Genomic DNA, 23,311 nt, shown 5'->3' with positions numbered 1-23,311 from the left:
TCAGAGGACACCAAATGCAAAATCAAAACAGTCCTAAAGCCCTTCAGTATTTCATCTGGACCACTTTCTGCCAGAAAGCTGGAGAAGGAGTTCCATAACAAAACCCAAGAAAAAAACACTCTGAAGCCTAGATCTGGGGGAAGACTGCTGATTTCTGGCTATTGAGGTACAGTGTTCACTATCAAAACCCTCCTATTTCAGATGAAAAGAACAAGACTGCTTCAAGTTGCCAATCCAATAAATCTCCATTAATATGGGATAGCCAAGGAGGAACATTCCTTCAGCATCACATCACACCAGAGAAGATATGCGTGACTCTACTCCAAAAAGCTTAGTAAAACTTGATTAAACTGGCACAAACGAGACAGAGTAGATTATGAGTTCTAAACTTGGGATATGGCTCTGTCTCCACTAGGCAATGGGCCTACTAAGTTTAAGATTTGGGGCCTACTAAGTTTCAGGTTTGAGGCCAGAGCGAAAAGATCAGTGCGGCAAGGAAGGAATATCTAGAGATTTCCTCATCCCTGTGGCTTCAGGCTTTTAGGAGAAAGATTCAGGTCAGAAAGCCTTAAACTGTGTACCTTCAACTGATGGTCTATGTTAAGAGGTTCAAATTTTAAGAAATGTTTACCAATCTCTACTATTTACCAAGCCCTGCCCTAGCCATGGTACAGTAGCTCAACATACTCACAATTCTGTGACTTCCTTGTTCCCCCAAGACTTACTCATACAACTCTGGAATCACACAGACCCTGTGGAATCGTGGTAACACACAGCAGACATGTGACCCTGGGCCCGTCAGTTGAACTCTTGGAACCTCAGCTTTCCACAACAGATGGTTACAAGAATTAAATGAAAGACCATATTCATAGAAAAAGCTTACCATTGGGCCTGACCTGTAATAGATGCTTAATAAATACAAATTCATTCCTTCCCTCCCATTGTTCCCAGTGCTCTTGAGAACAATGCTACAGTCAGATGATGACAACTGGGGCAGTCTGGCTGCCCTGAATAAATAAGAGCATATCTTTCTAGCTTGAGTCCACTCTAAGTGGTCAGAACCTGAGTAACACTGAACATATACCTGTTGACTGACTGGCTCATATTGGGTGTTGTTGTGGAAGGAGGACATAGCACTGGGAGCCCGGAGGCCTGGGTGGGAGCTCTAGCTCCTATCCTAGCTTGTTGAATGGTCTCGACCTCTCTGGGCCTCAGTTTTCTCATCTGTAAAACAAGGGGAATAAACCAGACATTCTGATTCTACTTTTTTCACATTACTGTGATGTGTCAAACCTTCCCAAGCCCCTCTGGCAAGGTCCTGGGCTACAGGGATAACTAAGTGCTTCGCTTAGTTTTTTTTTTTTTTTCTGTAGTTTTTTTCCTGTCTATGTCTAGCTGGTTTTCTGTGACATGACTTGTCAATACATAGAAGGAACAACTTCTGTCTTAATTGAGTAAGAAATGGACCAGGAATGCAGTAGGCTCAATGTTTGGTAAGATACCACCCAAAATGTAAATGTGGAGCTAATTCAACCAGAAACTAGGACTGCTGTGGGAAGCAGTGGGGCTGCTTTAACCCCTGGTAGGTAACAGGGACACATTTTGAAGGCAAGGTGGCTTTTGGAGCCGTTCTCCTTTGGTGAACGGGAAGTAATCAATTCAGGCTGTTGTGGGGGGAATTGGCTGACTTGCGTCTAATCCTTGCAGGACCCTGGAGGTGAAGGTCCAATTTAGCAAAGATGGCTGGATCCAGAGAAGATGTGAGGACAGAGGAGGAGAAACAAAAGAGGTATGTAGGAAAAACTGCAAAATTCCTTATTAAGTGAGACTATAAGAGCACCAAGTATGTATGATTCTGAATGATCAGGAGCAAGGAAAGGGAAATGGGCAAAAGGAAAAAAAAAAAAAAAGAGGTGACTGAGGACCTCTGAAATATGCATCAGTACTTTAACAATACTTTAATCCCAATACAGGATTCCTGGTCAATGCATTCAAGTAAAAAGGTCATCTTGTTAGAAACTAACAGCCACTATTGTTCTGGCTGGAAGAGAAAACTCCAACAGTAAGGATCCACCATATGAAAGCTTCTTTCTGATAGCAGTTCTTTAGCCACAGTAGCTCTCGAGAAGGCAGGGACCCTAGGTGAGGGCAAAGAGTTGATTTAAATGTTCTTAGACCAGTTTTCTTAGGTCATAATCCAGAATTAGCTATGACTAATTCAGGTGTCTTATATTTACAACAAATACCCAGACAGGATCAGCATTTCCACAAGGACTGAATGAAAGGGTCTATGATGGAATCTTATTTCTTGAAATATTCCAGAAATCAGTATACCAGGACCCTCAAGCTTTTCCCTATTGTAGGGCCTAAGAGGTTTCAAAGGAGACTGTTCCAACCGGGAGGTCCCACCCCTGACACACCAGCAGTAGGGAGACTTAACAGGAGCAAACTCAAGTCTTGTTGCTTTTAGAGAACTAGAAAGAGAAGCTTCCCATCTGCCCAGCACTCAGAGGGTCTGGGTGGTAGCCACATAACAGAATGCTGAATGGGCAGCTATTCAGCCCTGAAATAATCCCCTGGAGCAGAACCCACCTGTGTTGGATGGAGTAAAGCCTGGCAAGGAGGGGCTGTTGAGGCCCGGGAGCAACACGGGAGGAATGCCCTGGAGCGCTGGATATGCAGTAGGAAGGTTAAGGGCCTGAAGAGGGGTGTTGTCAAACATCCCTTGCTGCTGAGCTGCCAGTCCAAGGACCTCATTGGCCTTTTTAATCCGGTCCAACTCTTGTTGAGCCATCAACTGACGTACGGTGGCTGGGTCAAAGTATTCTTTCTCCTTGTCCAGCTGGCTTCCAATGGTGTCTTTAACTTTGGAGATATGCTGTTGGGAAAAGATATGGTCACGTACAGACAGCCGAGCGCTGTACTTGATGCCACACAAAGTGCACTCTGTTTTGGGTCCCTCGTAACTTGTTTGGTTTATACCAAAATGCTTGGCCATGCTTAACTTGGACTTCTTTTCTTTTGCCCGGGCATTCTGGAACCAGACCTGAACAACTCTCTTTGGCAGTCCAATGTCATTGCCCAGGACTTCACACTCTAGCATAGTGGGTGTCCTGTAGTCATTAAAGCATGACTTGAGGACCTTCAGCTGCAGATTGGTCATTTGAGTGCGAAAACGTTTCTGCCCAGGCCGATCCCCACTGTCACCAGATTTGCCTGCAGATCCACTAGCGCCAGGACTTGGGGAGCAGGGGTCTGCAAGGCTTGAGGTTTCACTGTAGTCCACTGTACCTTCATTGTCATATTCCTTGCTATAGAAGCTCGGGGCAGGGCTGACCAGACCAGATGACAACCGATCTTCATACTCAGACATTGCCATCATGGCCGCTTTGGTCAACCCTTCATTGGGTGCAGAAGAGGATTTGGTTTCAGTTACTATTCCCGTTGCACTGTCATTATCGGCATTGCCCTCGTCTCCAGTTGTGGTATCTGTGATTGCTGTGTTGACAGAGGAACAGTCATCATTGTCCAGCTTAGTTTGGTCAAAGTTTAGATTAACTGAGGACATGGAGGGGCTTTCAAAGTCTTCAATCCCTTCCACCTTAATGGAGGAAGGGCTAAGAAGAGTTCTCGGTGACAACTCCATGGTTTTACTCACTGGTGAGAGGGGGACACCCTGACCATCAGTACTGCTTGGGGGTAGGTGGGAAAAGCTAGTTCCATCAAAAATATCTCCTTTCATCTGGAGTCCCCCATCACAGTCTAAGAGCATCGCAGACAGTGTTAGGTTGTAGCCAGCTCTCTTGGCTTCATGCCAGTGACGGGACCGGATGTGAGCCTCGAGAGCAGTCTTGGCTTTGAAGAGCGCTCTGCAAAAAGGACATCTCCTGTGGGCCTGAGCTGGGCCCACAGCCCGGAACTGTCCTTTCCTTTCCCGAGCTCTGGTGTTCTGAAACCAGACTTGCACCACACGTTTCTTCAAGCCCACCTCGTGCGCAATATGATCCAACATCTTTCGAGTCGGATTCGAGTCCAGTAGATACTTCTGGTAGAGAATTTCTAGTTGTTCTGGTGTGATAGTTGTTCTCAAACGCTTGTCTCTCTGAGGCTCTTCTCCTCCTGTCCCACTGTCATTTTCACCAGGGCTTGCACTGGCCTTTTCCTCCAGCTTCCTCTTGAGAGTGTTCATCGTGGAGGTTGGAGTTGAAGGAGAAGTGGCAGAGCTTGCCGGAATCTGAGGTATGGCCCCAGAGAGCAGCTGGCTGGCCAGGAGTGGGTTACTGGGATCAAAAAGCATGAAAGGCATATCCAGTGACCTGTCCAAAAACTGGGGGTGGATGAACTGGTTCTGTGCACTCAGGAAGTGGAGCTGCTGATGCTCCTGCCAGTGCTCAAATGATGGAAATGCCAACTTACACTGGTCACACTGGTAAGGGATTATCTGAGGAGGTAGGTTTGCCAGCTGCTGAGGAGTTGACGTGTGGAGGGGCTTGAGGGGCAGGTGGGAGAGCTGGGAAGGGCTGGGACTCGACTGGGGTAAGGGGCACTGTGGAGGGGGTGCTTGTGGAGGAGGCTGTGGCAGCGAAGGCAGGGACGCCAGCTGGGCGAGCTTCTGCTGTGGGGTATTGGTCTTCTGCTGCTCGGGCTGCTCTTGCTGCTGCAGCTCTGGCTTTGGTTGTCCTTGCTTTTCTTGGGTTTGGTTTGGCTGGGCACTGGGAGCTTCCACCAGCTTTGGTTTCTCATCGCTTGCCTCTGTTTTTGAATTGAAGGTGGCCAGGTCCTCAGCCTCTACTGCAAGCTGCAAGAAAGCGGAGGAAGCTGTATTATTGGCTGATGATGCCGGGGCGCTGTAAGCCTGTGAGGGCATCGGGGTGCTGCAGGAGGAGCTGGTAGGTGTCAGGATTTCCATGGCATCCATGGAATCCTCATTTTGGCTGTCATCCTGCCCCTCCTCATCCTCATCCTTGTAACACAGCTTCTTCTGGTGTTTGATGAGATCAAAGATGCGCTGAAACACCAGGCTACATTTTTTGCACTGGTAGTTCAAGTTGCTTGTTCGAATGTATCTGTCATTTGTGAGCTCACGCCGCTCTCCATCTTTGCCCTCTCCCTGATTCTCGTAATTCTTCCTGGCCTTCTGTCGGGCATTCTGAAACCACACCACTATGACTCGGGTTGGAAGGTTCAGTAAATTAGAGAGTTGCTCAAATTCATCATCCTTTGGGTAAGCATTGGCATCAAAGAAGTCCTGTAAGACCCTCAGCTGGTAGTCCGTAAACCTTGTTCTTGAAGACCTCTTGCTTCCCCAGTATTCCTGCTTCGGAGGTTCTGGCGAAGGGGGCCGGGAGTCAATCTTGAGCTCCTCCAGGCTGGTGATAGGAGGATTACTGAAGTTGTAAGGGGAGTCCTTGTTACGCTGCCTCTCTTTGAAGAGAGTGTTCCTGAACCAGTGCTTGATCACTTTCTGGGGCAACCCGGACTTGTCTGCCATCTCTTTGATTTGCTCTTCACTGGGGGAGTTGTTAATGTCAAAATATTGCCGCAAGACTCGGAGCTGATCATCTGTGATCCTGGTGCGAGGCCTCTTGTTCTGCTGCTGCAGCAGGGTTGGATTGAGCTGATGCTGGTACAGCTGGGCCAGGTCTGCAGGCAGGGGCTCCACAGGTCCCAGCTGTGGGGGCAGCTGAGCTGGCAAGGTCTGCAGCGGCATTGTCTGCATCATCAGTGGTGAGAAGATGGGCAGCTCCATGGGCATGGAGAGCTGGGTGAGCGGCACAGATGGCTGGGCCGGTGCAATCGTAGGTGAGGTAATGGGCGGGGCTGACGCAGGGATGGCTGGCGTGGACGCTGGCTGAGGTGGCGCTGCCGGAAGTGGGGGTGGAGGGGGCGGAGGGGGAGGTGGTGGTGGCTCTGGGGTCTGGGGCCTCAGTGGGTACAGTTTATCGTAGTGGTCTCTGTACTGTTTGGCAAACCTCTCAAGCTGTTTGAAGGGAAAGTAATTCTGATGAACGTGCTCTTGATGACTCTTTAAAATCAAGATGTTGGAAAACAACTTGCCACATGAGTCACACTCGAGCTTTTCCAGGTTCTCTCCCTGCTCAGTCTTCCCGTTCTTTTTCTGCACCTTCTGCTTGTTCTCATTATACTGAATGACCAACTCAAAGCCAAAGTTCTCCAGCAGGGCCTTGGTGGCATTCCCTCTGGCATCTGAAGCGATGCGTGGAGGGAGCATGGAAGGCTCAGAACTACCCCCTGGTGCCAACTCTTTCTTCTCTTTGGCCTTCAAGGCATCTGGCTGTGTTTCCTTTGGACCAGTGTTGCTCTCCCCCGCCTCGGCACCATCCCTCTCTCTCTGGCTTTCTTTTTCCTTTTCTTTGATGACCAATTTGTTCTTCTTTTCTGGGTGCTGGCTTGGCTGAAGGAGCGTGGAGTGACTCTGGGCTAGAGAGAGTTGGTTCTGCTGCTGCTGTAAGATCTGCTGGTGGCTCTGCTGTGGGACCTGAACCTGAGCCTTCAGATCTTCCAGCAGGCCTGGACCCGTCCCCGTCAGCGTCAGTGCCCCACTCGTCACTGGCAAGCTCACCTCGGGGTTGAGCTGGAACTCAGCACTGGGGATGTAGAAAGGGAAGAGGAGGTGCTGCTGCTGCTGTAGCTGTAGCAGGGTCTCAGTGGTCATAGGGAAGTGAGGAAGGAGGGTGGGGTTAAACAGCTGAGACTGGATCAGGGCAGCCTGCTGCTGCAGCTCCTGCTGCAGGTGAGCTTGAACTTGGGCCTGGGCCAGGGTTTGTGCTTGTTGTTGTTGCTGCTGTTGCTGCTGCTGTTGCTGCTGCTGCCTGGATGCAATCATGTCTGCCAGTTTCTTCCGATTGGCCTCCTTGGGCTCTGAAGGGGAAGCAATGTTGGCACCGATAGGATTCCCCAGGGGTGGCATCCCTACACTCTCAGTGGGCACTTGGCTCAGTAAGTTGGAGCTTGCAGCGATGCCAGCACTGCTTGGATTGGAGGTGGTAAAGGTGTTACTGCCACTGGTGCTCACAGGACTTGGCGTGGAGGAGCTCAGGGAGATACTGCTGCTGTTCCCAGTCCCGTTGCTACTGCCACTTGCAGCCTCCAGCTTGGCTGCCCGGGCCTTCGTTTGATGTAACACAGACCTCATGTGGATCTCCAGAGTGGAACTCTGGCTGTAGGCCACATTACAAGTGTTACACTTAAAAGGTTTGTTGTCTGGGCTGCTGGTGGGTTCTGGCTGACCAGTTGCTGATTCTTGAAGAGCTCTCTTTAACTTATGCAGGTGGGAGACAGAATTGTAGTGTACTAGCAGGATATTCTTTTGAGTGAAAGATTCCTTGCAGACGGTACACTTGTAAGGGCGAGAAGGGTCTAGGAATTTTTCCATAGTAAAATTGGGACCTTTTCTGAAAGGCAGAGCTCTCTTTGGCTCTGAGCCCGAGTCTTCTTGTACTGACCCAGAGTCACTGCCCGTTGGGCTCTGTTTATCTTCCAAGTCACTCTCTTCCTCCTTGTCTTCCTCAACAATTATGGTATGGTCCTCAGCCAGGGTGGGGTCTCCCATTGCCAGCAGATCCCCATTGGCCAGAAGGCCACCATAAAGCTGCTGGATGTCAGCCTCACTCAGCTCCAAGTGGCTAGTCTCGAGGTGCTTCTTCAGAGCCTGGAAAGTTCGGAAACTGCGCTGACAAAGACAGCACATGGTGGCAGCTCTGATCACATGGTACTGAGAATGGAGCTGCAACTTTTCAATGGTCTTGAAGGCCAGACTACACTGATTACAGCGGTACTTGTACACATGGCGATCTGACACCGGCAGCTGAGGCCTCTTGGCATGCACTTCATTGAAATGCGTCTGAAGGGCAGCAGAAGTTTTGAAAACCTGGTTGCAACCCTTCTTCCAGCAGAGGAAGCCTGAATCTTCTCTCACAGAGCCTGGGTCGGCAGGGGAGGGTTTCAAATCTCCACTTTGCTCTGTGCTCGCAGATTGCAAGATGTTCTTTCCCAGATCCTCTGAGGTTTCTGTGAAAAAAAAACATCAAACCCACAGATAAAGAAGGCTTTGTTTCAAGGATGGCACCCAGAGTGGTCTACCTAACCAGGCCTTATGAACACAGAATCTGATGATGAGGGAAGTGCCCAACCTGAATGACAGAATCTCCATTGAGCGCCTCCTGCTTCCTTTTGTTCCCCCAACAGAGCACATACTATAAACAGGGTGCACATGAACAGAGATGAATAAAAGGAAATACAAAAAGTTTCAATGAATAATAGACCCATGTCATATCACAGATCTAACAGTCTTTTAAATAGTATTTAATTGCTTGACTCAGAATCCTCAATTTCTCAAGAACTGGTTTGAAGGTTACTGATCTTAGACTGGATTTCCCTTTTATGTTCATCTTTTATGTAATAAGAATTTAGCACAGTAGATCTGAAGTGTAGAATATGTGAATTAATGCTGTCCTAAGTTATGGGGAATTTTTTGTAAGAACTGCTGAATGCTGTAATGTAAGAAATTTGGGGGCCAGGTGCAGTGGCTCACACCTGTAATACCAGCACTTTGGGAGGCTGAGGCGAGCAGTTATCGAGGTCAGGAGATCAAGGTCATCCTGGCCAACATGGTGAAACCCCATCTTTACTAAAAACACACACAAAAAATAGCTGGGCATGGTGGCGCATGCCTGTAGTCCCAGCTACGCGGGAGGCTGAGGCAGGAGAATTGCTTGAACCCAGGAAGCAGAGATTGCAGTGGGCCGAGATCACATACTGCACTACAACCTAGGCAACAGTGTGAGACTGTCTCAAAAACAAAAAAAGAAAGAAATTTGGGGGATACATATTTTCAGGCATTAAATTTCTTGTGACTTCTGATTGCCATCTCTATTGTATAAACAATGAACAAGTGTTCAATCGTTTAAAATATATTACTTTTTTTCCTACAATGAGATAATCATACCCATAAATAACCAGACCATTTATCAGGTCATTTGCCCATTTTCTAAGATGGAAAACTCACAAGAAAGAGAGGAGGCAGAGCAGTGGTGTGCCCAAACTCTTCCCAACTTAGAGGTGAAAGATGGACAGCCTCACAGAGGTCTCACCATCCATCTAGCTAGGAAATACTATGTGGCGCCACTATGGCAGCATGCATGTCTATCACAATGTTCTTTCCAATGGCACTTCTGTGCTTCATCCTAAGGCAAGCCCAGAAAACTCAGAACAAAAGACAACTAATCCAGTGTACCTAAAAATCAACCCACAAGTCTCTACTAATTAAGTCCTCAGAGATACAGTGTTTAATGGCTTAAAATGGTGGGGCCTATTAACTGAGTCTTTTATTCACTCCGTAATTGTATAATCTAAGGGGATGTATGTGTGTGTCTGCCAAAATTCCACTGGTTGTCATACTGATTCTCTCTCACTTTAAACCATGTGCGTAATATACAAATACATGCCAAGAACCAGAGTATAAGGTAGCTGATGACAGTGCCCCTCATCTCCTGATCAGTTACATTCACCTTAAGAGTATTGTAAAGAATTCCTGTAAACCCTTCTCCATGAACATTTTGCCATTCCATCTTGTTTCAGGTTCTTGGGGTCAAGAATAATGGTACTGACCAGGCTGCTTTCCTGCCTCTTCCAAACTGGAATTCCCATCTCGATCTGGAACAGCTGCTGGGAGGAACATGCTGCTGGGCATCACCATCTCGGGAGTGGTCACCTGAGGAGCAAGAGCAAAGAGAGTCAAATGGAGAGGAAAGATACACAAAATAGGAAATGTTTAAAAATTATTTAATAAGCAAAATTACCCTTCACCAGTATAAAGCTAGAGGTGTCACTTTTCACAGCTCACTGAAGATTCATGTTTATTAGACAAAGCTCACATCAGTCAAAAGTGTTTCTACGGTTACATTCTGGACATAATTAGCAGTGCACACTTGAAGAATAATCTTCTTATTAATATTTTTCCTTTATGCAGAATTTTGACTTTGATCACTGACAATGTTTTGTCATGGGCTGTGAAACTTCTTGTGCAACCAATTAGGTAGATAAGTTGAAAGGCCCACCTTAAGCTGCTGAAAACATAATAAGGGCCCTAATTAAATCATACCTAGTAAAGTACACTGTAATCTTGAAACAGGGAGCATTGTAGTACTGTTTTCAAAATGTATTCAGGCAAGAAGAGGAGGGGAGTAAGAGTGAAGGAAAGGGTAAGAAGAAAAGAAGAGAACAAAGGGAAGGCTAAGGACACGCAGACATGCTGGCAGATTTTCCAGGAAACAACATTTGTAACCCTTTACAAGCTGATATCAAGCACAAACAAGCCTTTTTTTGTGTGTGACTCACTTAAGCCCACGATTTCTTCTGGACTATCTGCCCAAGATACACAACATCAGAAGGAACCTCTGGCCAATGTCCCAGCCATAGAGGGTGGCCTGCACAGCATTCTATAACAGGGCAGTCCCACCTTGACCATGGCCATTGTTTCTAAACATAGCAATTCTGGAAATTGCCTGGATGCAAATAGCTGCAATTTTATGGCAGATCCTCAGATACTTCTCTGGGCCTCCCAGTCATACAGCCAGAAGCCTGTCCAGATAAGTTATCATTTGCCCTATGTTAATGTGATAAACAGTCCTCGACACCAATGGAAGGATCAAAGGTTCTTCATTCAAACAGAAGCAATATCCCTTTGCCTGATATGGGGTGGGAAGGGTAGGTGGCGATGATATTTGAAATGAATCAGAAAACCGCCTCCCATTTGATGACAGCCGGAGAAATGGACTGACCTAGAAGATACAGGACCAGAAACTACAATCACCACTAACCTTTCTACATGGCTCCCAGCCCCACTTGGAGACATTATTTTTCCATCAAACAAAACCATACTGCACAGCCATCTTCACTATCTGTTGCAAAGACTGGAATACTTAGATTTCTCTTCAAAATTAATGTTTTAAATACATTACTATTAATTTTTAATGGTGTGAAAATCCTAGCCTTGCCCAAAACAGCTACTGACATGTCCACTAGAATATCAGTGATAGGCTTGACGACTAGAGGAAACCCAGACAGCCATCCTCATCAACATAAGATAACTCCCCATCACATTTAGGGGTATTAAAATAATTTTAGCAACCCAGATGCCAATGGGTGCAAAAAGTAAGCCACAGGCACTATGGAGAACCACTCTGAGAAACACTGTGTTTACGAAGAGCAGGTGTGTGGCAGGTGAATGTGAATGACATCGCATTCTTGCCCCCACAGACACCTGCACCGCACACAAAGCTCATCGGCAGCTGGTTAAGGCTAGCTGTTGATGATTCGTTAGGAATGGAGTGTAGATTGCCAAACTCATTCTATTTTCTTTTTAATAGAAGGTATTTCTGACCAGTATGGTTGGGGAGTCCAGCGGGAATCCAAGAAGTGAAAGGTCACCGATTAATTTATAGTCCTCAGCCGAGGGGGAGCACGAGGTTGGGGGTAAGAGGGGGAGAAAGGGAAAGGAAAAAAGACTCCCCCCCACCTCCTTTCTCGGTTGTAGCTGCAGGATCAGTCTTTTCCTGGGATCTTTAGGAATTATGAAAAATGAATCATGAGAAATAAAAAAAAAAGCCCTACAGAGTAAAAAAGAATAAAATTATCTAACACCTCAGCTGCACATCATTATAGAAAACTGTGGGCTTTTCATACGCATTACAGTAAGGCAGACATCCCCTCTAACAGACTCAGTACGACGGATCAGTAATTGTTTTCATACACTTTAATTAGAAAAACTCAGATGGCTATGAATAATAATGGAAAAGAGAGACTTTTGCACTTGAAAGGTTGAAGTCAATCAAGTGTGAATGACGGCAAAAAAGAAAAAAAAAAAGACACCAATTCATCAGCCCTCTGTTGTCTCGCTGCGACTTTAATCATAATTCCTGATTGGGATTCAAGAAGGCAGTAAGCAGCGGTTCTTTGTCTGCCTTCACCTTCCATCAATTAACTCTCCCCGAAATATAATCATCAACCTCACATCCTCCTCTGCATCTTAATCTGGGCCTCCAAACCTGTAAGCCATGCCCCATATGTGTTTAAGTAACTACTTTTATCCACCTGCATCTTCTCATCTATAGTGTACCCAACCTCTCCCTGGAAAAAAAAAAAAAAAAGGCGGGGGGTTGGTATATGAAATTTTCATGGGCAAGAAATTCCCAGGAGGCAAAGAGGAAGATCCCTAAAGAGAATCCTGAAGATCTAGAAATTCAGGTGGGGTCTATCTGCACATGTGTCTGAACAGAGGTTGAGAATGGAAGCTACTGGAGGGCCTGATGTCAGCAATCAGACACTAATTCCTGTGCCTTTGCCCATTCTTCCATCTCCTACCAGCTTCCAAAGCTTTTCACTCAAAGCTTTCATGCTTTGTCATCTTAAAAGAGCCATAAACATAATCCTGACAACAGAGCGCACTGAGGAGTCCTTCTGCTCACTGAGGTGATATACCCAAAAGCAAATTTCCTTCAACACTTGCCTTGACGCCCGCTTTGTTTTCCAATCACACCTGGCTACTAACCTGCATGGAATTCAGACTGTCCCAGCTGCAGTCTCTGATGGACAGCTGAAAATGGGAAAGTCAGTAACCCGGCTGTTGGCCGGACGTGGTGGCTCATTCCTGTAATCCCAGCACTTTCGGAGGCTGAGGCAGGTGGATCACTTGAGGTCAGGAGTTCAAGACCAGCCTGGCCAACATGGTGAAACCCAACTCTACTAAAAATACAAAAATCAGCCAGTTATGGTCGTCCATGCCTGTAGTCCCAGTTACTCAGGAGGCTGCGACAGGAGAACCGCGTGAACCCAGGAGGCAGAGGTTGCAATGAGCCAAAATCGTATCACTGCACTCCAGTCTGGGTGACAGGGTGAGACTCTTGATAGATAAATAAATAAATAAATCCCAGCTGTGCTGAGCACCGTTCTGTAAAGACTTTCCCTTTTGCCAGGAACACTGAACCATGTAGGTTTGTTAGAAGGCAAAACCTGGTTGTAGCATAACCAGGGTCATGCCAAGTGGTCATGTGCCAAACTTCAGAGGCCCTCAAATAACTGGTCCTACCACCAGTTTTCGTGCACAACCTACATACATGCTTTCTGTCTCTTCCTTCTCCCCCTCTCCATCTCTGGCCACAATCCTACAATGTCCATCCTTCCAGCCATGTATTCGACAGTCAAACAAAAAAGTTCTAAGGTTTGGCCAGATGACAGTATACAATCAGTCCAAACACCTACACTTTCTACATTGACTGTACCATCCACATTGATTATTCCAATAATCCATACATCAGTAAACATTTAATACACTAAATTATATCCCCCACTCTATTCATTCACTAATGAACCTGAGAAGTAACAAGAAAAAGTTTTTCTGGTTAAGAAAATGCAGTTGATTACAGTCATTACAGCATCTGGGTGTCTCAAGATTGGCCTCTGCCATGCAAAAGGCATTACCATGGTGATCTTCTAGACACCATATGTTTTCCTGCCATACCTTTTAAGCCAATTAACCTACCTTCCTCCCAGAGCACATGTACAGTTCATGGCAACTTGGGAAGAAACCATTAACTGACTGGGTTGCAGAAAGTTTGGAAGCAAACAGTGGCTCTGATATATCCCTAACAAACAGGTTTCATGCATAACAAAAGAAATGTGGAGTTCTACTCCAAGACTGAATACCTCCCAGTTTAGGCAATTTTCATATACAATAGAAACAGAAGTGTTCCACACTGATGCTAAAAATGTTGGCTTAAGTTAATTCCAAAATACCACAGTTGAGAAGGAGTAGCCTTGAGTGACTCTCAGTTCATTCGACCATCATTTACTAAATGCTGTACAGGATCCATGTGCTGCACGCTTGTGAGATGCAGAGAGCAAGACAAAAGTCCTTGTCCCCAGGAAGCTTATGATCCAGAATAATTAAAACTTTAGAGGTCATAAAAGCCTTAGAAATCTAATAAAAGTTGCAGACTCCTAGGAAAATACTTTCACAGAAAGAAAGAATATTCCAGATAATTACAGGAAATCACAAGTTCCCCAGAGGGAAATCCATGTACTCAAAGTGCCCTTGATCTACTAGGAGAGGGGACATAGGTTCATAGTTCCAAGCTATGTATTAGAAATTTGTATGTATCATAGTTTGGGTCATTATCATTTTGGATTATGTTTTCATGCTTTTCAGGATTCTGTGAGGTGAGTGGAAGCTAAGGCCTCAAGGACCACCTTACACAGCCCAGTGTCTGAGGTACTGGTCTGGTCTCCCACTCTGATACTTGGGAGGGGCTGCTGCAATGTATAATTTCTTGGTAGAAGCTGACGTTACAACGAACACCATCCTGCCACCTACCCCAACCCCTGCAGGTCACAGATGTGGAAGGGCAAACACCCTGTGCAGCCAAGATAAGCCTTTGTTAAGTTGTATGGGACTATTCATGCCCATTCATCTCTCCAGGCTACCCACAGACAGGCTGGCCTAAGTTAGATCGATGTACCTGACACATTCCATGTGCTGGAAAGCAGAGATATTTTCTTTTCCTTTTTTTTGAGATGGAGTTTCGCTCTTGTCACCCAGGCTGGAGTGTAACGGCATGATCTTGGCTCACTGTAACCTCCGCCTCCCAGGTTCAAGTGATTCTCCTGCCTCAGTCTCCCGAGTAACTGGGATTACAGACATGTGCCATCACACCCAGCTAATTTTACTGTACTTTTAGTAGAGACAGGGTTTCACCATATTGGCCAGGCTGGTCTCAAACTCCTGACCTCAGGTGATCTGCCTGCCTCGCCCTCCCAAAGTGCTGGGATTACGGTTGTGAGCCACCACGCCCAACCAGCAGAGATATTTTCTTAGTAAAAGCGGTGAACATAGTTTATCTGAGATCCTATTCCTACTGCCTTGGCACTGCTCATTTTAGGACTGCTTTCTGAAAAGTCCATTATTCTAGGTGAAAAGTGTAGATCTGCCAATACCTAGGCTCCCCCAAGGATGCCTCAAATCCTTTACTTTTAATTGAAAGTCAACAGAATGAAGAACTTCAGACAGACAAAAAGGAGAAACCTCCCTGGCACAGACCAAACCAGTCTCTACATCCTGGTAGATGAGGCTGGTTCTGCCCAAAACATTTAAGCATCAAGTTAAAACCCAACTGCTTTTAGGGCTGAGCATTCTAGCGAATGGTGTACCTAAAGCCCGCTGCTCCAGTGAGAGGCCAGTTGCTCACTTCCTTCCCAGTATCTAGACAGCCTATTAACTGGTTTCTGCACACTTAAAGCCAGCAAACCGGGCACCTCTTGCCAGGAGAGTTTCAGAATTGGGTTCCCCTACCCTTACTGCCTTCTACATGTGCCAGGGAGAGCACTGGACCATGGAGTCTAAGAGGCCCCACTTCTTCTCTCCTTGTACCACTTCCTTTTCTTTTCTTTTTTTTGATTGGAGATAGTCTCACTTTGTCACCTAGGCTGGAGTACAGTGGCATGATCATGGCTTGCTGCAGCCTCAAACTGCTGAGTTTGATTCTTCTGCCTCAGTCTCCTCAGTAGCTACAACTACAGGTACATATGACCATACTCGGCAATTATTTATTTATTTATTTTGGTAGAGACACCGTCTTGCCATGTTGCCCTGGCTGGTCTCAAACTCCTGGACTCAAGCCATCCTTTCACCGTGGCCTTCTTGTTTCCTTTCTAAAACTGCTTCTGTATGGTAGTTCATTCAGTTTTTAAATACATAAAGCTCCAAAGAAAATACTGTAGGGCTGTGGTAACATTCATGTGGGCTGGAAACCAATGTAGCTCAGAACCAGATTTTTAAAAAGGTGTGTGGGAGAACAGGAACCATGAAGAGTTATACACATGTGCACAGAGAGTGAGAGGTGAGAACGAGAAGGAGAATGAATTGGAGAGAAAAGCTTCATTAGACTCCGAAAGGCAAGCAGTGGCAGTATACCAAGGTCACTTCTAATTTAGACCATCTAATTGGCAAACAGGCTCCAAATGGCTGTCATCTCACAGGGCTTGGAATTAATGAAGCCCGATTATTTTCACTACCTTCCTCTTAGAGATAAAGTGAGAGAGCTGGTACCCAGGTGGGTGCAACAGCCCCCAGGCCAGTGGCCACCCGAGAGCTCCAGTGTGGGGGAGGCGGGGGAGCGGATGACCAGTCTGGTCCAGAGACTCACAGACACACAGGCACACATGGGGCACAGAGAGTCACAGACACTGACAGAAAAAATGGCAAGGGACAAACTAGTGGTCTCAAAAGGGATATAGAGAAAAGTGCAGGCAACGCAGGGCCAGGAGCATGGAAGGGAAATCTGTGCAGGTGCAAAAATTGCAGAATAATTAAGAGCTACCAAAGGGGGCAAAGATACAGGGCTAGAGAAGGTGTTCCTAGGCTGCCCAGGAGCCAATCCCATCTCCACCGTGAGGTCATATTCTGTTAAATGTTGAAAGAAGAAAGAAAATTTCTCCATATCAGTGCTTCAGGATCCCAGTGGTGTGTCCTGTCATGTAGAAAGATAGTGATCAATTAGAATAATTTAAGAGTATTGAAATGTATGGTAGATGGTTTTTCCTATTCTCATTCAGGGGCCAGAAACATGGGCCCCATGCCTTCCACCCTCACTTCCTGAAAGATTAGGAAAATAAGGCCACCACACAGCAGCTCCTACATGTCTTTTCACCAATTTGAAATCTCAAGCTTCTTTGTAAATAGGTGAGAGTTCTTATGTGAAACTGACACTGGGGGCAGACTCCCCAGCCAGTTGTTGAGGAGCCCTTGTCTCATCTCTGTTAAGCTTTGTAGATTTCCTTCTTTCATATGACGTGTGCGGAGACACTCTTTGGAGCTCTGTTTCCAGTAGGCCAAGAAGAATGAAGTGCTGTGGGTGCGGTCTCCATAGTGGAGGGCCAGCACTGCAGTTGTTCCTAGTGGAGAATATTCCTCAAGCCCCCTCATCAGTAGGGAGAAGGGGGCCCATGGAAGACATAGATATGAGATGCACAGCATAGGCAGGCAGGTGTTACCATAGCAACAGACATATTAGACACTGCAGGTTCCTGAAAGCTGTCTGATAAGGTATTATTAAATGAAGCCTCCTCAAAATGCACTCCATTTACAACTGAACAGAAAGATGTTGTGTAGAAAGTAATCTGTTTCCATTTATCAGGGTGGAATTTACTTGTAGTGGGATTGAGCCGAACTCAAGCTAAATCCGGAGACTTTGGACCCAGACAGCAAAAAATATTTACCAGAATTTACAGCTGTAAATACCCCTGACACACCCCTTGTCTTCCAGAGTATCATCTATTTGAGATATTTTGCAAGCTTTTCCTATTCTGCAGCCAACGGCAACTAACTCAGTCAACCATTTGGAAAGAAAGAAGATTCCCTCCTCTTGCTGCCATTCATCCTAGCCAGTCAGGGACAAAGCAGACATAACTTTCTTCTCCTGGAGGATGAATGACCATAAAACTGGCTGTTCCTTAATGATATGGTTTAGAAAATGGAGCGTTGGTTAGAGGACCATTTTTCATCCATACTCTTTTCAGTGTCCTGCTCTTTTTGTCCATGAACAAACAGATACATCGCTAGAAAGCCTAACCAGTACTTTCCTGGGGCCAGTTTTCTAATAAAATGACAATAAAATACCCTCCCATGACATGATTTTAACCACAGGTTCATTATAATCACTTAGTTGTAAAACAATTGCAAATTCCATTTTTACACCAAAATTTTCAGAGGAAAGACACTGGCATCTGCTTTGATTCATCAGGACGGAAACCAAGATCAGTATTCCAGTCCTTGAACAGGCTCTCAAGTTCAACTTGTCGCAGGCCCATGAATTCCCTCTGACCCTGCTTGCTCTTTTTTTTTTTTTCCCGCTAAACTAAAGGACTGAGATAGAGATGCATAGGTTGGCTTCAGTGCGAACTATCACCATGACTGGAGAAACCAGTTTAGTTCTGACAGCCATGCCATAACTACATCTTAGGCAAAGAGAAAATTCATCCTTGCATATACACCTCTCAGTAAAAAGTAAAATATGTATATGATTACATTTCTCACAACTTTCAGCTTTACTCTTGAATTCATTAACTTTCTCATGTTGCTAACAAATTGACTTCCCATTACGAATACATTTCCCACAATCTGCACACTTCTCAGAAATGTCTAGAAAAGATCTCCAGGGTCTGCTGTGGAAAGATGAAGCACGTAGGGGTTTCTATACAAGATACTAAGCACAGCCCCTTTAGGGAGCAGTGTCTCCTACATAATAATATTGCCAGGGACGATAGAACAGTTTTTATTGACCAGTCCCATGATGTATCCTTATGCTCTCCGGCACTGTACCCTTTTATATTTGCAAAATACTTGATGGACGGTCAATAACAGTGGTTATCACACATCATTGTGCAAAGAATAATCCAGTATGGCCATATAGCTTTCATCAGAGTCTCCATAAAGGTCAAGAATCACTGCTTCCGAAGGTGCTGGTTACCGGGTAACTTCCAGAAATGTCTTAGGGATTGGTACCCAAGCAAACACAGCAGTAATATCCTGCCCTTGAAGACTCCATTGGTAAATGAAGAAGATTCACAATGACCACCACACTTGCCACTTGAAATTTACCTTGTTATTGCTGTTATGAAAATATGACAATGAATATTTGAAATATAAGTTATACTCAAGTCCCTAGGAATAAACATAAATGAAATTTTTACCGTCTAATGTAAACCAGTCATGCTGATTACTGTAGGCCCACAGTTCCTAAACTAGATTTATATTAAACAGCAAAAATAATCACCTGAGTAAAAGAAAAATGTAGCTCAGTATTGACATTGCTTCCCTCCCCACATCTCTTTCCGTTCCTTCAAGGCTCCCATGGTTCCAGGCCATTAGCTGGGAAGTACAATGAGGCCTGTTACTTCCAAGGCTGATGAGAATGCTGAGGAAACCAGTAACACAGAAACCCATTGGTCCACAGAAGGTTTTCACTTACAGAGAATCTTTACAGAATATTCATCAGCCAAATACCTACAGAAAGTTAATTCATACTTGAAAGATCTCAGAAAGGCAACTCATGCTAGGTCACCTTTGAGCTTCCCATGGGCTGCTAAAGTTGTCTTGATGCATCATCAATTATAAGTTCTTCACGACTAAACATCACTTACAACATTATTCATTAATTTCTGCAGAACCAAATGGAACAGGAAATGCCTAGAGGTGATATGTCTGTGACCTGCACATTATAACGTGGAGTTGTGAAGAGACTACCTCTCTGGGAATCTTCACATGAAAAGGCAATCAGATTAACTTCCTATTAGTCCACTGCTAAAAATAATGCTAAGAAAGAGGTGAGAATAATTCTCTTTGGTGGTTTTTCCTCTAATTATGAGGAAAGGGCTTTTTTTTTTTTTTTTTTTTTTTTGAGACAGAGTCCCGCTCTGTTGCCCAGGCTGCAGTACAGTGGCTTGATCTGGGCTCACTACAACTTCTGCCTCCTGGGTTCAAGTGATTCTCCTGCCTTAGCCTCCTGAGTAGCTGAGGTTATAGGCACCTGCCACCACACCCGGCTAATTTTTGTATTTTTAGTAGAAACGGGGTTTCACCATGTTGGCCAGGCTGGTCTCAAACTCCTGACCTCAGGTGATCCACCTACCTTGGCCTCCCAAAGTGCTGAGACTACCGGTGTGAGCCACTGTGTCCACCCAGAAAGGGCTTTCATAGCAGCACCAGCATAGTCAAAACTAGGATATCACCACCACCGGCAGTATTTTGAAAAGTTTTCATGTTACAGCTAGATTTACATCGTTATACTAATTAGGCCATGTTTACAGTGGTCACTTAAGAGTCATGCTTTCAAAAATCTGCAGCTCTAGCAATATCATATTCAAATGCAAAACCCACATCCACGAATCAGCAAATCCAGCTGTACATTTTCTTGCTTTGAGAATGAAACTATCTCCTGAGAAACTCCTCCTCCATTACAGGGCTATCCCTAGAGTTGAAAATTGTGGGTTCAAATCTCTACTCTGCTCCTTAACAAATGGCATCAAGTCAGTTAACATCTTTGAGCTCAGTTTCCTTATGTGCTGATGGGAATGTGGCAAAATAATTTTTTCTTTCTTTTTTTGAAGAGACAGGGTCTCCCTTTGTTACCCAGGCTGTGGTGCAGTGGCCTGATCATAACTCACTGCAACCTCAAACTCCTGGGCTCAAGTTTAGTTCCTGGCCAACATGGTGAAACCCCATCTCTACTAAAAACACAAAAGATCCTCTCAACTTAGCCTCCCAAGTAGCTAGCGGTACAGGTGCATACACCACTATGCCTGGCTAATTTTAAAATATTTTTTGTAGAGACAGGGTCTCATTATGTTAGCTAGGCTTGTATCAAACTTCCGGCCTCAAGCGATCCCCCCTACCCTGACCTCCCAAAGAACTGGGATTAGAGGTGTGACCTAATGTGCCTGGCTCCCTTCAAAAACAAAAATAGAGTTTGTTATGAGGATGAAATGAGACGTAATGAAGGTAAGAGCAATGTAGTCCATGACCTGCTCAGTAAAGGTTTAAAGATTTTGAATGATTTGGTTTGAAGAATTTGAATGATTTCTTCATATCAATGGTTAGCTAATCCATGCCTCTGTCCCTGGAGGGGAGAGAGGATGTTAAGGGACACATGTTCAGCACTTTGGGCTACGGTCATGCCAAGTCTAAGACAGGGATGGGAGAACAAAGGTCACAGAATGAGAACTGTTACCTGACATTTCCAACTCTACACTGGCTTTCTCATCCAATAACACAGTATCTTGCTACTGCATCACCTTTGACCCTGGAGAAAGACCACAGGGTGCTGCTCCTGGCTGCCTTACCGTCATAATGAGCTTCTCCACGCAGTCAGGTGCCACGCTGTGGAGGTGGGTGAGGTGCAGCTGGAGGTGGATCTTGTTGTTGAGCATGTCCTGGCACAGGGGGCAGCGAAGCATGGGCTGCACCGAGTGCTGCGTCATGGCATGCACCCGGAGCCGGTTGACGTCAGCATTACTGTACTTGCAGTAGGGACACTGGTACATCTGTGGGAAACACACCCACTGCTCTGAGCAACTGTGTGTGCCCCAAGCCCACCCACCCAAAAGTGTGTTCCCCACCAATGTCTACAACATCTCACCCCCCAACCAGCAGAGTCCCTTCCAGCCTCACCTGCTCCGGTTTGATCTCCTCAGATGTTTTTGGTCGCTTCGAAGAGAGGGGAGACTCTGAGCTACCTGGGAAGGAGATGCGTTTGGAGGTTGCAGGAGAATCTGTCAGCTCCTTCTCTGCTTGGCTGGACGATGCTAGAAGAGAAAGTAGAAGATGCAGTACAGCAGCCAGGCCAGGCCAGCTCCCAGAGGGTTTGTGTTGGGTGAAAATCAACATTCATTTATAGCACAGGATTTTCTTCAAACACCAAAATTCAAGAAGGATGAACATCCGGACTGATTTATCAAGCATGTTGGAATAGAAGCAAGTGTTTCTTTCTCCCCCATGAATTTCTGTCACTATGTTAACAACTGAACATTAGGAAAAGAAGGCAAAGAAATGGAATAAAAGGCTCTGGAGTTGGATTAAGCTAAATTCTGCCTGTTCTAACCTCCCCCAATCTAGACACAATCTGCTGGCTTGTGGGGGGCAGTAGGGCTGAGGGGGGGTGGAAAGTTTTGCTTTGCCACCCAGAGTACCAGACATGCTCTGCTTCAGAGATCTAAGAAGAGATGTGCTCTCAATTTTATTGTCCCTCCTTTTGGAATCACAACATGGCACAGCACCAGCAACAGGATGAATGTGATTTGAGAAAGGTTCACGTGGTTATCAGCCTAACGAATATGTGGGGGGAAAAATCAAGTTTGGGTTCTGGAGTTTGCTTTTGGGGAAGAAATAATTGGGGAGTGGAACTAAGCAGGGTGTGAATCCAAGATATAATCTAGCCAATGCTCCAGACCTAAGAGCTTATTCGGAGTGGGTGGGAAGAAGGAAAGTTTCCTATCTGCTTACCCAAACCATGCCTCCATGCCCCTCTTGCCTCTACCACCAAAAAAACAAATGCTACTTAAAGAGAAGCCACCCATGAGGATTGAGTAGCAGACAGCAGGTACAGCAGTGCTGGTGGAAGGAGTTCTCTGAAGCAGGAAAAGGAAACATTTCTTTACTTTCTCTATTGTTTAACCTCAATCAGTAGGCACTAGGTTAGGCTCAGGGTTTATAATTAGAAAAAAAAAAAAAAAAGCTGCTATTTGTTCCTCCTTCCAGTAGAGGCGAACACTTTCATAAGAAAACAGCCAGGCTAAGGGTTTATCCAGGATAAGCAAGTCTCCTCCAGTTTAAACACAATTCCAGTGTGGATGGATCAGGTTGTTCCACAACCTGGTCAATTTCTAAGTGTTGGCTCTTTCATTTATTTTGAATGTAGTACTCCATTTTTCAGAATTTTGGTTAAAATTCTTAAAATTCATGAAAGTGGTAGTGAGAAAATATATACCCACTGCCCTCATGAAAAAATAATGTGACTCAGCACTCAGGTCACTGGATTAGAAAAGCTAATTTTTATTCCTTGTTAAACTGCTTTCTGTTTTACCCTGTCTAGTTATCTAGCATGTATTTCCATTTATGCTTGGGTTTGAAATTTGTTCTGATGTGGACACCAGGATGCTGTCATTATAGCTGTATACTTTAATAAACAATCTTAGAAAATCAATTTTATTCATTAAAGTCATAAGGCCACAATATAATTTTGAAAAGAAATTTGCCAAATGCAGGAAATATATTCCAGGAAGTTGATGCTGTTCCCAGAATGCACATCATGTGACCTTTAACCCCAGTATCTCGGTAACCTGGTCTACGTAAGTTTGTAGGACATCTATTATTTAAAAAGCACAAGGACAAGCATATTACACACAGATCTTCCTCCTCCCAACACACACATTCATAACAGTACTTTAATCTGTCTCGAATCGACTTCAAACCCATTTTGCTCTTAATGGGAGTTATTCATTTTCACTTGAAAGGTAATACATGACAGCTGGATGTTTAATGTGATGGACTGGCTGCCGATTAACTAGGTGCTGTAACATTCTAGACCAGTTCCCCCATGGCCCACTCCCCATCCCCTGGCCCCACCCACACCTGATCCTACGGAACTTTGCGTTGCAGGTTTTAGACCTTGCAGTGTGGTGGGCCACTCCTGAACATGTCTACATTTGGAGTCTTTAATTAATGTTTCAGGGATGTAAGTTC

The 23,311-nt window shown here is 45.3% G+C and overlaps 1 protein-coding gene and 1 long non-coding RNA gene across 9 annotated transcripts in view; one reads left to right on the top strand and one right to left on the bottom strand.

Moving 5' to 3' along the window:
• The window catches only part of LOC104653210 (uncharacterized), a 181,035-nt gene extending 176,177 nt beyond the window's left edge, over nucleotides 1–4,858 (top strand). Inside the window, exons 3-5 of the long non-coding RNA XR_012519182.1 lie at nucleotides 1,708–1,789; nucleotides 4,144–4,239; nucleotides 4,770–4,858. This is a non-coding gene — a long non-coding RNA (uncharacterized LOC104653210). The remainder of the gene's footprint in view (nucleotides 1–1,707; nucleotides 1,790–4,143; nucleotides 4,240–4,769) is intronic.
• Nucleotides 1–23,311, bottom strand: part of ZFHX3 (zinc finger homeobox 3) — a 377,665-nt gene that overhangs the window by 5,604 nt on the left and 348,750 nt on the right. For all 8 annotated transcript variants that reach the window (XM_074405623.1, XM_074405619.1, XM_074405641.1 and 5 more), the window contains 4 exons: nucleotides 21,242–21,375; nucleotides 20,914–21,114; nucleotides 9,631–9,733; nucleotides 2,593–8,031 (listed from right to left, as the gene is read on the bottom strand). In XM_074405623.1, coding sequence (XP_074261724.1) covers nucleotides 2,593–8,031; nucleotides 9,631–9,733; nucleotides 20,914–21,114; nucleotides 21,242–21,375 — 5,877 coding nt within the window. The remainder of the gene's footprint in view (nucleotides 1–2,592; nucleotides 8,032–9,630; nucleotides 9,734–20,913; nucleotides 21,115–21,241; nucleotides 21,376–23,311) is intronic.

The sequence above is a fragment of the Saimiri boliviensis genome, chromosome 1 (genome assembly GCF_048565385.1).
Source record: "Saimiri boliviensis isolate mSaiBol1 chromosome 1, mSaiBol1.pri, whole genome shotgun sequence".
Taxonomy (NCBI): domain Eukaryota; kingdom Metazoa; phylum Chordata; class Mammalia; order Primates; family Cebidae; genus Saimiri; species Saimiri boliviensis.
This window is presented reverse-complemented; position numbering and strand designations above follow the sequence as displayed.